The sequence below is a fragment of the Aspergillus candidus genome (genome assembly GCF_002847045.1).
Source record: "Aspergillus candidus strain CBS 102.13 unplaced genomic scaffold BDW47scaffold_2, whole genome shotgun sequence".
In the NCBI taxonomy this organism is placed as follows: Eukaryota; Fungi; Ascomycota; class Eurotiomycetes; order Eurotiales; family Aspergillaceae; genus Aspergillus; species Aspergillus candidus.
In genome coordinates, this window is record NW_020194007.1 from 160,946 (window position 1) to 178,180 (window position 17,235).

General features: G+C 50.6%; 1 protein-coding gene and 3 non-coding genes across 4 annotated transcripts; 2 read left to right on the forward strand and 2 right to left on the reverse strand.

Moving 5' to 3' along the window:
• The first annotated feature begins 5,793 nt into the window (after nucleotides 1-5,793).
• BDW47DRAFT_97870 (UNC45-central domain-containing protein) lies at nucleotides 5,794-9,239 on the forward strand. Its single transcript, XM_024820510.1, has 2 exons — nucleotides 5,794-6,327; nucleotides 6,408-9,239. The coding sequence occupies exons 1-2, from the start codon at nucleotides 6,247-6,249 to the stop codon at nucleotides 8,829-8,831; spliced, it is 2,505 nt and encodes an 834-aa protein (XP_024676107.1). The 5' UTR covers nucleotides 5,794-6,246; the 3' UTR covers nucleotides 8,832-9,239.
• A 518-nt stretch (nucleotides 9,240-9,757) lies between these two features.
• Nucleotides 9,758-9,829, forward strand: BDW47DRAFT_t4. The gene has a single exon. It is a non-coding gene; the product is annotated as a tRNA-Ala (tRNA).
• A 513-nt stretch (nucleotides 9,830-10,342) lies between these two features.
• On the reverse strand, nucleotides 10,343-10,414 carry BDW47DRAFT_t6. Its single transcript has one exon. It is a non-coding gene; the product is annotated as a tRNA-Ala (tRNA).
• A 960-nt stretch (nucleotides 10,415-11,374) lies between these two features.
• BDW47DRAFT_t5 lies at nucleotides 11,375-11,446 on the reverse strand. The gene has a single exon. It is a non-coding gene; the product is annotated as a tRNA-Ala (tRNA).
• Between the last annotated feature and the right edge of the window lie 5,789 nt (nucleotides 11,447-17,235).

The following is a 17,235-nucleotide window of genomic DNA, read 5'->3' on the forward strand; positions in this document are numbered from 1 at the left end:
TTGTTCAAACCCACCGAGCAAAAATCCACCATCATTTCTTTGGCTATAGGCTTACCAGCGTATTCTCATTTCCGAGTATCATTTTTTCGACACTAGTAGCTCATTCTAACGCTTATACACACAAATATGTTTTTATGATATCTCTATTACATTATGATTTTGATTGTCGGGTACTTGACAAATATATATACATGAATTATGATAATAAGAATGAGTTCAGGTGTTTGCGTATCAGAAAAAAGCATAAGATGGTTCTCGAATCTAATTATACAAAGGCTAGCTTTCCTTCCAAGTGACTCGATTCCTGCGTCAAAGGGACTATAATGTCGCGAAAAACTCTTTCTTGAAAAGCTTCATCTTCCAAACTCTCCTCCCCGCTGCCATGCCACCGCAGGCATTTATCTACCACATTGGCGTAATCGACCCCACTTTCAGCTTGCACCACGTGTAAGTACCGCAGAGCAGTTTTCAATAAAGTGTGCGCCGGCACTATGTCGTGGTCCTCTGGCACATATAGATCATCAAGATTCTGACACAAAGAAAGCTCCACCAACGTCAGACCGAGAGGGAAGAGAGCTTCGTTTCGCACGAGGACAGACGGCGTTTTGTCCTTGCACATGGTCTGGCTTCCCACGCCTCCGGTTACGTCCCACATAATGTAAGGGTTTCTTTGCTGGCTGGACTCTGTGGTTGTAAACATTATGTCGCCCGATTGCCACTGGGTCCTGAGCCAATTTCCGTGGAAGCGAAGAACGCTACACGCGAGATTGACTGCGAGCTGCAACCGGTCTCGTCGGTTGAATACTGCACTGCATGGAGTCGGAATGGGTGCTCGAGGAGCTGCTCTTTGAAGGAGGTCTTTTAGGGAGAAGACATCCCTGTGGTCTGCAATGCAACGCACATAATAGATCCTGTGCAGTCGTTTCTCATCTTTCAAGCATCCAAGAAGCGACTGGTCAGTGGCATCACCGAGCTTGTTCAAGGTCGAACAAATGTCACGGATTTGAACCGGTGGGGGCTTCTGGTGATTACCAGGGCCGTCCTTGCCTGGTTTTGGAGAGGCGAACCTGACCATTTTGCCCAGTCTTGGTAGAGCCTGTTTAAGCACTCCATTTGGAGGAGGGCTCTCATCAATGTCTAATTCGGTTTCGATTTCGTGATCTTTGATAGCAGCTTTCCCGGTGACGGTGGTTCCTTGGGTAAATATCACTCTAAATCGAGGATAATCAGGATGCTCTGAATAATCCGGCGGTTCATTCGGAAGGGCCTCGAGAATGAACTGAATTGAATGACCGCCTTTGCAGACACACTTTTTCCAGGATTTTCCATGAAGAAACGATCTATGTAGACTGCACGCTGCCTCCCTGGAGCGTCTGTGCCACGAAAGAACCCGTCCATGAATTCGTTTAGCCTGGAAAGTTTGTTGTTTCCCGGCTTGGTGAACCAATCTTGATAGACGGAAGTTCGACTTCTCGAGATCGTCAAATACATTGGCGAGGATACCCTTCTTGAAGAAGTTTCGGAGCTTTTTTGCTTCTCGCTTCAAAACATCGGTGCTGTCCCACAATTCCTAAACCACACATCAGATGGAGACGATCTATCGATAGCATCACTATGGCTGTCTATGGGGCTCGGCAGAAGTTGAAGCATGGCATACCTGCGCTGATTGATCCTTTAGACCCAGCTCGCCATCTATGTCAGATATAATCTGGCCCATGTCGCTCAATATTTTCTTAAAAGGCTCATAGCTTCTTCCCATCTTATATTCTAGCTTTTTATCAATTTCCAGTCGTTTCCACTGATCTCCCTGGATATCTTGGATCAAATCGTCAATATCATTTTCGTACTTGACTACCCCGTCAAGTGCTTCTTCGATCGCGTTCTTAAATAAGACCTCCTGGGTCTGCAGCTTGAACGCATATGTATCGAGATCTCTGAGGTAAATCGAAGTTCTCAGGCTTTTCAGGGACTGTACGCCTTGGGTGTATGTTTCGATCCGCTTGACGACGAGAGGAAGGACCGCAAGGACGATACTAGCTGCCTCTATCCCGGTTACCATTCTGGAAGAGCTGTATAATATCAAGGTCAAGATTTGTATAGGAACACGCCTGGTGCTTTTCAAATTGAAGCGCCATTACCACACAAAGCTTGCGAACAAACCCCTCAGCAGACCCCGCACTTAGCCAACTCATCTTGCATCTATCCGCCATCATCTTATGGATATGCTCTTGAAAGCTATTTTATGTGACAAATCCTAGGTATATATGAATACACGGGCCATGAAAGCGCTTGATCGTTTTACAGAGAGGTCATTCTATTCTAGATATAAGAGCCTCAAAAATGTCAGCCCCAATATCCACAAGCGTCATCAATAGTCTGCAGCATTTCAGTCAACTCATATCCTCCAAAACGCTGGTGCCCTTCGAGAATGAGATCCCATCATCACTCTGGAAAGACGAACTGGATCGGCTGAGAACTTGGGCTGCCAACATAGGGGCTCATCAGAATAATCACCTATCGCTAGATTATCGACTTCGGAACGCATCGCATATCAGAGATCAGGTCTTGCGACTCCTCGACCGACTTGAAAGAAAATTCGAAGAATTACAGGATTATTCAATAGCCTCCCACGATAGCGACTTGGGTTCTGATTCGGACAGCGAAGAGGAAAGTCAAACATATCTCCAGGGGATATACAGCTCCCTACATGAAGTAGTCAACTGTCTCTTTCAACTGTCGGTAGTGATAAGACAGCCGGCACAGCATGATCGCCTCACAAAGATCAAACGATGGGACGTCCAAATGTGGGAACCGATTGATCAACAACATATTCGAGACAAATACCCGGGAATCCACGCTGACCTTGCCGATCGGCTTGGTAGGGCTATCTCTCACCGTAGAGCGGTTCTGCGGTATAACGAACGACATCGCCAGAAACTAAGCCATGGCCTAGACGAGATACTAGATGAGGACCTGACTTCCAGTCAGGCCTCAAGTATACCTTCCAATACCAATACAATGGAGTATTGGGACAACCCCATCATGAGTATTGATTCTGACTCGAGGTCAATCAATACCCAGACCTCCTACGCGGACTCCACTTTTCAAAGTGAGACCAAAAAAATAGTCCCTCCCCTTCCCAGCGAGGCAGAAGGCGGCACGCCGTATGAATGCCCGTATTGCTTCTATATCATATCCATCTTCAATCACCACTCCTGGGCTCGCCACGTTTTCCGTGACATCATGGCATACAGCTGTGTCTTTCCTGACTGTCCGACGCCTTATCAGTTATACGCCACCCGTGGTGAATGGTATGAACATCTGGAATGTCAACATCTTCAAGACTTGAATGAGCAGGCTAGATCTGATTGTTTATTTTGTGGCATTAATATTTCATCAACAAAGACACTGAAAAGGCACATCGCCAGGCACTTGCAAGAGCTGGCCCTTTTTGCGTTGCCTCCATCACACACGGATGACAAGGGCAACTCAACGTCCCTAGGACAGCCATCTCCGACTCTTGATGCTGTTGAGTCTCATTCGGATAGCCCGGATGATGAGTCCCAGCCACCGGCATCTACTAGTAGAATGATTTCCTCGGACCGTCTCAGAAAATTGTCAGAAGAGTCTACGAACGATCCGGGGCCTGCAATAACCAAATCCATTTCCATTCTCAATCAACAAAGGGTGGAAAAAAAGGCTTACATGATAATCGATCCGCAGTCTGATATAAACCTGATGTCACGTCGGTTGAGTCAATCTCTGCAGCTAAATTTAAAGCCCATGGATGCAGTGATGATCACTCTCCGCTCGCGCCCAATCCTAGTAACTGCAGTTGCCAATGAAGTTATGTGGCGTTTTTCGGAAGGAAGGAAGACCTACATATCGGACTTTCTCATTATGGACTCGGAAGGCTACGATGTCATCTTGGGAAAGGATCAGATCAAGAGAAATACATGCACACTGCGGGTTTAGTGGGGCAATTTGCAAAACCTTCACCAGGGACAAACCATCATCTCAATAAACCCTATTGTACAGATTCAAATCATAACTGTCAAACAAAATTAGTATTCGATCCACACCAGTATTGCAAGAAGAAACTCTCGCGAGGAATGTCAAAGTCAGATTCCATTTAGAAACTCATCATTTTCACGCCATCAATTAACCGACAGAGGCCTCTCTGACCCCTTATAAATAATCATGGAGGCACAGAGACCTCGTGGAGGTGATATATTGCACGCGTCACCCCCATGCGACAGTATGGGCTATTAGGGCAGCCCAGAACCGGCAACAGGACGCGTACGAGGCTCATCTGGGAACAGTTACTCTTTTGGGCGAGTGGTATAGTGGCCGCTGCGGGAGTTCTGTATCTGATATACGTATGCATGACTCTTTAAAAACGCCCGTGTAGAGCTCTAATCCTTCCCACAATTACAATAATGTTATTTCTATCATAGTCAGCTCACGAACAGAGACAATGCCCGGCGGTTTTTCAATGCGCCCAACCAGTCATTGAAATCTCACATCACCAGCAAATGAGGCTGGACCAAGGGAGCCGTCAGCCACTAACATCGGCAGTTTGCCTCGATGTGCTTGCTGATTGGAGATTTCGATGAAACTCTCTCCTTTTTTGAAACGGAGTATGTCCGGGGCTCATCAGCCTGCGTGCGGGACCAGTAGTTCGTTAATGATATGCGTCTGGATCCTGGTTGAGGTTCACTTTTGTAGTACAGTGGTGGTCGAACCTACGGGGGGGGATGAGGTGAGCATATTCGTCTGCTCATATGAGATTTAGATCCTAGTCCTACTTCAAGAGAAGTGGTGGTGTACGTGGATGAGCATTGTGTGCTACGTGGGGCCGGGGAGATGTTCCTGGGTGATTGATTAAATTATCTTATCATGTGAACCATATATATACTTATACACTGTCAGAGTTCCTACTTTTGAGGCTCACATAAGATCAATCAGACAACTACTTTTTGGATTTCAGTCAGAACCAGATAGATCAAGTATGATTATGAGAGTGAAACCCTGGATCCCACCCTCTATCAGACCCAACCAGGTACATCAGTACAAGTGGGTATGCCGCATCCCCACCAGGAGTTCGGGGAAGTCCCTCTCCTGCCTATAAGGAAGAACAACGTGGGTGCGATCCTGGTCATGGTTGGTGTTTTATCTGGTACGTATGGTACTGTACGTACCAGGTACCAGGTGGTAAGATATACCACCTCTGACTGGTGCGGAGAGCGGCGATACCTTATCTCGTACTGATGACCATCCAAATACAGTCATCATTGCTTTTGATTTCCCCTCTGATATCACGGGTGAATCATGTTCTCCCTTGCCTATCTTCCATCTGAATCAGAGATGTAAGAATACCTGGGTTGGTGGTGGAATACGACTGCAATGGCCACCCTGATCGACCACTTGTTCACCGAGTGGAACCGCCGAGTCTCGGGGTTCGGTGTCGGCGGTACAATAGACGGAGTATTACTGAATGATCCCAGTCAATGTAGGAGGGAACAGTCAAGTTGGATATAATGATAGTATTGGAATCTCACTTCCGACAGAGAAGTATCTATATATTTATATACTTTCTCATATACCCAAGGTACTAATGTGTTGTACAGGAACCAGTATGAAAGTGGTATCGCAGGTAATCCTAATACCGGGCATTACCCCTTCGAATGGAGATCCATGATCTTTCCATTCATCATCCGAGAGACCTTTTTAAGGTACGGGACTAACGCAGTGTCGTATCTGATTGTCATTCTTTTTTTTTTTTTTTTTTTTTTTTGGACTTGTCCTCCTCACTTGTACCTTGACCACCTTGCAACTTCCTCTTGACTCTTCATTCTCTTCTCTCAACAAAAGAAAGAAGGGAAGAAAGAAACAAAGAAAAGAAGACTCTGATCTTCAATATAAATGACCAGTGTTTGCTCCACTGGTTCCCCCATGACGCTTCGCATGTGCGCCTTCGCTTTCTCCAACCTACCTCTGCAGCGCTCCTAGTTTGCCCTGCTTCTTCACCACCTGTCTTTTCCTTCAGATCTTCTCTCCTGATCTCTTAATTCTTCTTGCTCTTATTTCCTCCCCCCCTCCTCCTTTATCCTCCTCTCCTTGATCTTTCTGTTCTCTGGTGGTCCTTTTCCGCCGATCTTCTCTCCGGTCCCGCCATCCCATAAATTTTCTCCGTCGCGTTCCCTCCATCCCTCCTCCTCCCCCCCTACTTGCGCCCACCCTGAAATGGTTCACTCAACGGGGGAAGAACGCGCCGTACACTTGACTCGGGAGGCTATTGAGCTAGTACATGCTGGTCATCGTGAGGTATGCCCGTTTTCTCCCTTCTCCCCCCCTTCCGTGTCGCCCTCATCGCCACTGACAAGCTCTCTCCCGTGTCCCCACAGGCGGCTTCCAGGAATCTTCGAGAAGCTCTCTCTATCGCGCCCGAAAACCCAACCGTCCGAGAGGCCCTTCTCACCATCCAACAGGAGGAGGACAATGGCCACCACTTGCTAGACCTCTGTCGGCGATACACCTCCGGCACGGATGAGAATGCCGGCAGGGATGCCGCTCTCTACCTCCGCTCTGATGGTCTCAAACCGCCAGAGGGCGTCGCCTTGGACTGCGCCAAATTACTCCTAGCCCAGAAACCCCACGCGTTGTCGTCCCTACAGGATGACATTGTCTCCGGCCTCGTTCGCCAGAACGCCAGTGTGCGGCAGTATTTCGCCGACCAGCTGCAGGTCTCCGTCACCACCTTCTTCGATGAGATCTACGACAGAGGCGACGGCGCCGCCGTGTGCCTGGACACGGTAGTGCTGGACCCCGCGGTGTGGCCCTCGGAGGAGACCCGCCTGCACTGCGAGCGCGAGCTGTTCCAGCTGTTCATCGCGAAGCTCATGGAGTCCGGCCACGACCTCGACGGCCGCTCCCTCAAGGGAATCACGCGACTTCTGGCGGTGGATGCGACGAAATTACAGGATCTGGTGGATGACGAGGGGTTGGACGTCGTGCTGTCGTCCTTGGACCACAGACTCCCTCTGGAGCTGAGAAGCCAAGCGACGCTGGCCACCGTCAAGTACCTGGAAGCTGCGGGAAGTGTCGGCGAGCAGCGATTCGCTCAGCTCATCTCCGCCAAGCTTTCCAAGAACCGAATCGATGATCTGATCGTGGCGTTTTCGGCCATCGCGGCCGTGTTCCCGGTCGTACCCGACGTTGCGGCCACGCACTTCTTATCCGAGAGCTTCCTCGCGTGTCTGACGCCGCTGGCCGGACGTACCGCCAAGGCTCGCCGGGTCGAGGTCTCGGTCCTGGAATTGCTGAATGCCGCCTGTTTCAACAAGGCGTGTCGCGAGGCCATCTCCAAGAATTTTGCCGACTGGCTGTCCCACACCTTGACGAATGGCAACGATCAGACATCGGAGCTGGCGGCCGTGATCCTAGCCAAAATTCGGACCTCCGAGAAGAACGATTCGTCGGGGACAAATGGCAGGGCGTCGGGTGCCGATAACAAGGTCCCGGAGCTGGTGGACCGATTCAAAGGTCTCATGTCGAAGCGCAAGGGGGACAACGTGCAGAACGTCATCGAAGGGCTCGCCTTTTCCTCGGTCAAACCCTCCGTCAAGGAGCAGCTGGCCAAAGACTCGGGCTTCTTGCGGGATCTGATCAAGATCCTGCACGACAACGTCTCGGATTCGTCCGTGCTCTATGGAGGGCTGATGATCCTCTTGAACCTCACGCAATTCCTCCCCGCCTTATCCGAGGAGCAGCAGAAGATGTCGCAGCTGAAGTCATACGCCGAGGCTTCCCCCGACGCCGGCGGCCCGGATCCTTTGGAAAAGGACGAAGCGGTCATGGCGCGCTGCGGCGCGATCATCAACAGCGGGGTTATGCCCCTGTTTGTGGACTGCTGCAGGACCAGTCTGCCCTCCATCCAGGGTTTGATCAGCAAAATCATGCTTGCTCTGTCCCGAGACCGAAAGACCCGGGGCACGTTGGCCCAGCAGGGAGCGGTCAAACTCCTGCTGAACCTGGGCACGCCCCGGCAGGGAAGCACGGGATCCATCTCGAACGAGGCTGTGCAGAACGCATCACACGCGCTGGCGCGGATCCTCATCTCCGTGAACCCGTCGCACGTTTTCCCGGCCTCGGGATTTCCCCAGGTCACGTCGGCGGTGCGACCCTTGGCAGCCATGTTGGCGTCCCCAGAGACAACCAGTTTCACAGCCGATCAACCCCGCGATCTCCTACCGGTCTTCGAGAGTCTCCTTGCCCTAACTAACCTTGCGTCCTACCCCGACGAAGCGGCGCCCGACGCCATTGTCCGTCAAGCCTGGCCCATGGTGGAGGATCTTCTGCTCTCCAGCAGTCCTATGCTTCAGCGGGCCGCATGCGAGCTGATCTGCAACCTGATGACCTGCGACGCGGGTATCGTGAAGTACGCCGACGGGACGAAGCGATCGGCCCAGCGCCTGCATATCTTGCTGGCTCTGGCCGACTCGGACGACGTTGCCACCCGGCGGGCTGCAGGAGGAGCACTCGCCATGCTGACCGACTTTGACGCCGCCGTGGCAGCAGTGGTAGACCGACCTCGGGGGGTCCAACTGTTACTGGGCCTCTGCCAGGAAGAAGACGAGGGACTAGTCCATCGGGGCGTCGCGTGCATACGTAACCTGACCTGCGTCGCATCAGGCGACATCGGCCAACGGGCGAGAGAAGCCGTGAAGAACAGCGGGGGTGTTGACATTCTCACTGCGGTTCTCAAGAAGACCTCGAATCCCGCCGTACTGCAGGTTGGAGTCGAGGCTCTGAAACCATTGGTCGAATAGCTTTCTCATGATACCTACCTACCTCATCTTTACGGCTGTTTCCTCCTCTTTCCCTAACTATGCGTCGTTCTTTACTTGATTCTTTCGCAATGACCCCTGATTGATATAGCGATGGTTGTGTTTGTGTTTTACCGGCGTGGGCTATGGTTAAGCTGATACGATACTCCATCTTCTTTCTTTCCTCTCTTTCTATCTCTGTCTTCTTTTCTTCTCTTACCCAATCCGTATTACAGGCGTTCATTTGTCCTTTGTGAGGTCCGCTTTGTCTTTCTCGTTATTATTAGTATTCATGCGCTTCGGGTATGAGCGTTGGGGCGAATGATTTCTGATTCCAATCTTTGTTACCGGGACTGCGTGCGTTTTTACAGGGTTAGCTAGATAGATTTAACGAGGTGATATGCTATTGTTCTTTCTTTTATTATTGCTTCTTCTGTGTTTCTATCATGGCACTTATCAATAATATCAGTATCAATATCAATATCAATATCCCCACGTTCTACCGTCCCATGTGATCAAGCCACCAACCAAATATTCATTGACTAATCAATCAATCAATTCCTCTCATACCCCAAGTAACCAGTTACAGTATCTATCTACTAGTCACAGGACAACCCACCTGATCAGTATCCTGAAGCGACGTGGGGGGGGGGAGGGGATGGGGGCATGGAATGTAGTAGCCACTGATTGGGTGAGTTAATCTGCTGTTTCACTACATACCGTAGTATTTAGGTAGACCTTGCATTGCTTATGCTACTTCGTATTGAAAGTGGAAGGTATCCTAGTTTCTAGACTTATGAACTGCGTAGGTGTTTGAATGCCTGGATGTGCAGTCTATGCACCTGTGAATGTAAAGTATGTGTACGATGATGTGAGAGTCTAGACCGTCCACGGACAATGCTTACTTCCGATCATCTCTTCAACAAGATGGGCTTGTGGTTTAGTGGTATAATACTCGCTTAGCATGTGAGTGGTCCGGGGTTCGATTCCCCGCGAGTCCATATTTTTTGTTTTTCTTTCCTTCATATACAATGTGGTTATCTCTTTGGCAAGACCATTCAGTCCACTATTTTTCCTTTTGCATACTTCTAATAGTAACACAATACACTGTGGAATTCATCAACTACATACGTGTCTCCACTGGAGTAAGATATACGGGAGAGGCGGAATAAGCACTAGAACAAATACTTTAATGCAGGATGGCAGGATCATGTACACTAGAGTAGGCAGCCTGCAGGATCCGCATTGCATAAAGCATAGTGAGTTAGTAGTCACGCCCTGTTTTACTCTCCCTGTATTCCAGCAGTGGGCGGGCGCCTTTTCCTATACGAACCGCTGGTCGCTTTAGAAATACGATACTTCAAAACAATAGCAAGCCGAAATCAAGATAATACTGATTAACTAACTAACTGACTATACTTCCCAATCATAGCCAAGCAAAAATTAAGTTAAGCCACACCCTTTAAAAAAAGTAGCGTGTGGGTTAAAGTTCTAATGTCAAAAAGCAAAAAGTATGGACTCGCGGGGAATCGAACCCCGGACCACTCACATGCTAAGCGAGTATTATACCACTAAACCACAAGCCCATCTTGATATCTGATGGGATTCTTAATTGTTTTAGCTGGGAAGCTTCCAATTTAGCATGTCTACGCCATGATGTTACTGTTATGATGTTGGGTACTGTTGATTCTTGTGGCTTGGATGATCATACATTTGCTCGTTGTTCTTACTTGGTATTTATACTTATTATTATTATAGTGTTGTTTAACATCTTGGGCTTGTTTATCTATTGTTATGTTTTTTGAATATTGTAGTGTAGTGACATGCTCAACACAATATATATTTTCATAGTAGGGTGTTAGTAGATGTCAACGAGACAGACTTACTACATTAGCCACACCAAATAATACACACTTACCGATAACCCGATAGACACAGGTTCTGTTTCTAATACCTCTCAGATATATTACCTCACCAAGAACTACTACAAGCAGTTTAGGCCATACGGCATGTACGCAGCCCAATAACTGCGGGAGAATGCCAATGGAGACAGTCAAAATATTAATAATGCTCGATGATTCTCAAAGCTATTAGGATTGCTATTGATTGCATAAAAAACACGAGGAATCAGATTAAGGTCTGCGTGGGAAAAGTCCTGCAAAGTAGTTGACTTTGGCTGATTGCACTCTCATAATCTTGCACAAACCTGCCTATATACCAGGCATATTATCTAGTGTAATTTAAGCACGTGTCAATACCAGAACCCACGAGATCATTGTGTAAATCATCAACATTGACACATAATCATGTATTACTTATTGGTCATTGGCATAAACTGCCCCTTAGGTGTATGCTATCTCATGTGTTATTTTCAGGGAACATACCAAGGAATCGTCCTCCCCAGAAAAGTCAATGTTACAGAGGTTACCCACGGTAAGTATAGGTGTTCAGCAGTGATTGCAACCATTACAAAAGAAAGATTGAAGCAATATCAACGTACTTATCTAAAGAAACAAAAAAAGAGTCATTGCTAATGAGGCAAAAAATGGACTCGCGGGGAATCGAACCCCGGACCACTCACATGCTAAGCGAGTATTATACCACTAAACCACAAGCCCATCTATATTGTACCAACTCAGAGGTATGAAATATACTCCGGGTAGGCAGCTGTCTCCTCCGCTTACCAACGGAAACATATGACCTCATAACCGGCTTACTGCCCACCACCTTAATATCAACGACAAGACGGGAATCAAGGGCAGTAAGCCACCGACGCTCGTGGCACACCACAGAGTCCACAAAAGGCTCCTGGTTTAGAGTAGCCAATGATGTCATTCCCATGAGAGAACGACCCCGGTGGCTCACCCGCCGCGTCCCCCCGATAGGGCGATGACCATGGCATGGGACCAGACGGGTAGGCAAGGGGCCGTTTATCCAAGAAACGACATATGCCGGACGATGCAAGATGCAGCAATTGCACATTGGATGCGTGATCTAAACGGTCCTGTCTTCGGGGTTGCATCGAGCTTCGCATCACCACTGGCCAAGCCCACCGAGGTCCACCGCACTCTGCAGAGCCAAGCTGATTCGATCTCCGCAAAGCTTAGGTCCAAGGCCTCGAATTGGCCCGGCGGGGAGATTGGCTGGGCGTGGATGTGGGAGTCTCCACGGGTCCCCCTCTTCGACCGTGTTCTACGCTCTTGTTAGTTGTCGTCGGCTGCGCGGCACATGGAAGGGAATGATTGTCCTCCGGTCTTGGGTTTTTCTTCTTCGTGGATTATTTATAGCTGGACAGGATTCCGAGAGCCCCGACCGTCTGGTCTCATCTCCCCTGCAGCTGGTTTGTTGCATTGGTATCCTGGTATCTACAACTTTGTTATACTTCATACACCATATATATCGTTCTCTCCACATCAAGTACGGTGGCAGACTGTCTATCACCTGGGCTGAAATTCCCTGCGCCTTTCCCGTCTACCCCTGATCTTATCATTCTGGGCCATAGATCGGACCGAGTGACGATACTAGCAGGTACTAAACCACTAGTAGGTATAGGGTGGGTAGTCTAATAGGTAGGGCTTAGCGACCCCTCGTATTGAGACTGGGGATGGAAGCCCATATTAATGGTTAGGTGCTTTACAAACCTCCCTCCTCAGTAATCCGTCGTAAGGAGGGCAGATTGATTACGTGTAACTGCTCCGTACTCGAGGGTCCTGGCATCTCAAGAGAATCCGCTGTCCAAGGGTGAGGCGGGGCAATCAGAGTGAATCCGCCGCCCACGCCGAGCTTTGGTTCGCGACTTTACGGTTCCGCCCCTGGGAGAACAGACCTTGTGCCGCCACTCGGGCTTCTGACTCGTCCATTCTCTCCCTGAACTTCTTCCCTGTAAGTTAACCTCATACTTCACGGCTTGGTTGCCTTCTACCTGAACTACAATACTCCCCGTCAACCCTCGTTGCCCGGCTTTTGATCGTCACGGTCTAATTCCATGCTGATCCATTGACTTTCTTTGATGACGGAATCAGCCCCATTTAGTCTTCCGTGACGATCTGCATCCATTCTCTCAACTCAGCTAAAGGTACTTCCTTCATACATTGAATCCTTCTGGCTTTCAACCTCCCCACACCGCTTCTTCTTCTTCTTCTATTTCTTTCGAGTAACTACGCTGTATCGACTGGACAATTCCTGTGTCGCACGTGTTTTCCAGTGCGCAGACCTTCCGTGGGACTCACTCGCCTCTATAGGTACTTACCTACCGAGTATATCCCTCTGCCATTTCTGTCGTATTTTTTGCCCCCCCTGTCTTTGTTTGGGTCTGCAGATCCACCATCCTTTTTTTAAACTGCGCGCATCTCAGACTTTCTGCTTCCTCTCCTTCTCTCCCTCACTTCTCCCTTCCCCTACTAAAATAGCGAACATGAACACCTCTGATTTCGCGGTTCGTCGTTAGACTGACATATGACGCCATGTTATCTTAAAGTTCCGGATCTCCTTTCGCATTTGCCTCCGATCCAATCCAATTCTCCCCACCTACCCGATTGCTTGCCCTTCAAGCTTTAGGACTTGAACCCAAACTGTACATTTTTGTTCTCCGTGCATTGTCATTGGAATACGCCTTTGTTTCTGCAAAAATCGCAGTCTCCTGCAACATGAAGTTCGGCCACAATCTGTCCCGGAATGTGGTTCCCGAATGGAGCTCTTCCTACATCAGGTATAAGCCTTTGAAAAAGCTTATTAAGTCCGCGGCCGACAACGTGAAGGCGGGCCAAGAGCCGGACCTTGCCGGTGAGATATCATCCGATTCCTTAGCGGGTTGAGATCCTGGGGCCGTCCTCCTGACGCAATTCCCCTAGGCTTTTTCTACTCTCTCGATCGAAACCTCGAGGACGTCGGCTATTTCTACAATAAGAAATATGCCGACTTTTCCCGCCGTCTCAAGCTACTGGAAGATCGCTATGGCTCACCCTTGGAGAACGGCCAGCGCATCGACCCGGAGGATGTGGAGGACCTCCTTGCGGCGATGCTAGAACTGCGCGGTCAATTGCGGAAACTACAGTGGTACGGTGAAGTCAACCGCCGCGGGTTCATCAAGATCACCAAGAAGCTGGATAAGAAGTTAGGAACACAGGCCCAAAAGACTTATTTGGAAACCAAAGTGGACCCGTTACCCTTCGTATCGAACGCTAAGGTTTCCGAAGCGTTGAAGAAGATCAATGACAGGCTGTCGGTTTTGGGCGAACAGAAGGCCTCTGAGGATGCTAGCTCCAGGCGCTCGTCGCTGTCTTTGAAGCGAGGACCCGCTCGCCCGAACCTGAACCTGCCACAGAGCATGCTGCTCGAGGTTGATGAAGCCTTGCGCAAAGATGACACTCATGTTCTGCTGGAGCTCCTGGAGACTCTCAAGACCGCCGCGGACGATGCTGGCGAGGGGGTTTACGCCCAGGTCCTTAAGAGCCTTCTCCAGCGCTCGATCCATTATCGGTCCAAGCCCTGCGTTTCCGCCCTTCTTCCGCGGGTCGATTCGCTTGATGAAGATGACGATATCAACAGGCGCAATTGCATCCATCGCCTGGTCATCTCCTTAGGCCGTGCGCAATCCACCACCGACTCCGAGGAATCCGCGTCGATGGTCCTCGACCTCCCTCTGGAGACAGCAAACTTCATCACCCCGGCTGCGTTGCCCACCCTGCAGCCACCCCGCCTGGTCGTCAAAGAGTCAGACCTCCCCCAGCAGTTGAACCGCGCCGACCCATCGGTATCGCTTCTGCAGCACATCCTGGATCATCTTCGCCCTGAACAGCGGAAGGCCCTCTTGGCAAAGGATATCGCAGGTCGAACTCCACTCCACTACGCGGCGCAGTATGGGTTCCGGGCTGTTTGCGAGGTGATCATTGAACACCTCCAGGCATGGGATATGTTTGATGTCCGCGACGGCATTGATTCGGCCTCCTGGCAAGACAGTGATGGGTGGGCTCCTTTGCATTTGAGTGTCGTGGGTGGTCACCCACTGACGACCCGCACCCTCTTGGACGCGGAGCGCTGGCAGGATCCCAGCCAGGAGGAGCAGGTGCACCGAAAACGATCTTCTCGGTCCAGTGCAGTGCTTGCGATGGCCGTCAAGGCGAACTTCGTCGATATCGTCCATCTACTGGTCGAAGCTGGAGTAGACATCAATTACCAGGATGAACAGGGGGAGACTGCGTTGCACATGGCAGCTCGCTTCGGACACGACCAGTGTGCCAAGATTCTGCTCGAAGGCAACGATGAGCAAAAGGCCGATACGGACCTGGCGGAGAACACGTATTCCTGGACTCCCCTGTTCGTTGCCTGCGTTGATGGGGCCCTGGGCGTGGTAGAGTTGCTCATTGAAGCCGGGGCTGACCTGATGAGGTCGGATTCCTCCGGATGGACGGCGAAGGAGCACGCCGCCCTGAGAGGCCATCTCGCTATTGCGCGACGTCTCGCGGAGGTCACTCCGGCGCCTGAAGTTAGCGAGGCCGAGCCCGCGAATCCTGTCTCCACGGCGTCGTCCGTTCCTGCGTCACCCCCGACGCAGACTTCTTTCGCCGAGAGGCGACCGGACGGCGCCACATCACAGGCGAGTTCTGGGTCACGGGAGCTTGAGCCGATTAAGTCATTTGGACACCGGTATCTCACCGACGAATCGATGATTTTGGTCAGCCTGGGGACTATGGACATACGGAAGAATATGGAAACGGTTAGCCTTGATCGCATCCCCATGGAGAACGCCCATTCCACCCAACTGGACACCGCACTGTCCTTGGTTGTCTCTGCGAATGGCGCTCATGGTGAGCCGGAGACCATCGACCTTCCCGTTCAGGATCATATCTCAACCGAGCCGATGGTCTTCCACGCTGCCGATCCGACCAAGGTCCGGCTCCTTTTTGACTTGATCCCGACCTACGCCGGGACGAAGGACCAGGTTGTGGGGCGTGGTGTTGCTTTGCTCTCTAGCATCAAGCCCACCGTGGGCTCTCACCGTACCAACCTCAAGGGCGACTCGACGGTGCCGATCATTGCGGCAAACACCCTGGAGGTGATTGGCACGGTGACCTTCAACTTCCTTGTCGTCACGCCATTCAAGCACCCCAACATGTCGATCACTGGAGACCGGACCTACTGGAAGATGAACTCGACCATGGTCATCGGGCACCGGGGCCTGGGCAAGAACATGGCCTCCCGTAACTCCTTGCAGCTCGGCGAAAACACGATTCAGTCGTTCGTTGCCGCTGCCAACCTGGGCGCGTCCTACGTCGAATTCGATGTTCAACTGACCAAGGACCACGTGCCAGTGATCTATCACGATTTCCTCGTCAGTGAAACTGGCATTGATGCTCCGGTCCACGCCCTGACACTGGAGCAATTCCTTCAACTCGGGGCGAAAGGCCCACACCGCCGACCCAAATCCCCGTCGCAGTCCAGCGATACCTCGGACGGATCGGGAGGTAACTCCGGTCTGCGCCAGCGGTCCATGTCTGTTGGTGGATCCGAGTATGACCCCTCGGAGCTGAACGAGAAGATCAAGCACACGCGTGATTTCAAAAAGAAGGGGTTTAAGGGCAACAGTCGTGGCAACCACATCCAAGCGCCTTTTGCAACCTTGGGAGAATTGTTTGAGAAGCTACCCAACTCGGTTGGGTTCAATATTGAACTTAGTAAGTATGCCTAAGAAAAAAATTGTCTAGAAGACAATCTAACAGGTCCCTAGAATACCCGATGCTCTACGAGGTTGAAAACGAAGACATGGATACCTACGCGGTGGAACTGAACTCCTACGTGGATACTGTGCTCAACAAGGTGTACGATATGGGACAGGACCGCCGCATGATCTTTTCTAGTTTCAACCCGGATATCTGCCTTTTGCTTTCGTTCAAGCAGCCGTCCATCCCGGTCCTTTTCTTGACCGATTCCGGCGCCAGCCCCGCTGGCGATATCCGCGCCGGCAGCCTCCAGGAAGGCATTCGCTTCGCCTCCAGGTGGAACCTGCTGGGCGTTGTTTCGCAGGCGGAGCCGCTGGTTTTGTGCCCTCGGTTGGTGCGAGTGGTCAAGGAGTCGGGGCTAGTCTGTGTGACTTATGGAGTGCTCAACAACAACCCTGCCAATGTCAAGGTAAGCGCGTCACAGTCTTGTGATTGCCGTCTGTTGTCTAACATCTACTTTAGCTCCAAGTTGCCGAAGGTATCGACGCCGTCATCGTGGATTCTGTCCTCGGCATTCGGAAGGGTCTCACGGAGCATGAGAACGGTGAAACACCGGAGCCCTCACCGGAGCCCAGCCCGTACGCGCAGCCCGCGTCTGGTGGCCTCCAGGAGACGACCCAGATCCCTGTTCTTACCGCTTAGACGGAGCACAATATATCTCATCTTCACGACAAGTTAGACTTATTTTG

What these genes read in the sequence shown, in the direction of transcription:
- BDW47DRAFT_97870 (XM_024820510.1), top strand. Translation starts at nt 6,247, where the DNA reads ATGGTTCACTCAACGGGGGAAGAACGCGCCGTACACTTGACTCGGGAG. An exon ending in TACATGCTGGTCATCGTGAG is followed by an intron (nt 6,328 to 6,407) that starts GTATGCCCGTTT and finishes GTGTCCCCACAG; the next exon opens with GCGGCTTCCAGGAATCTTCG.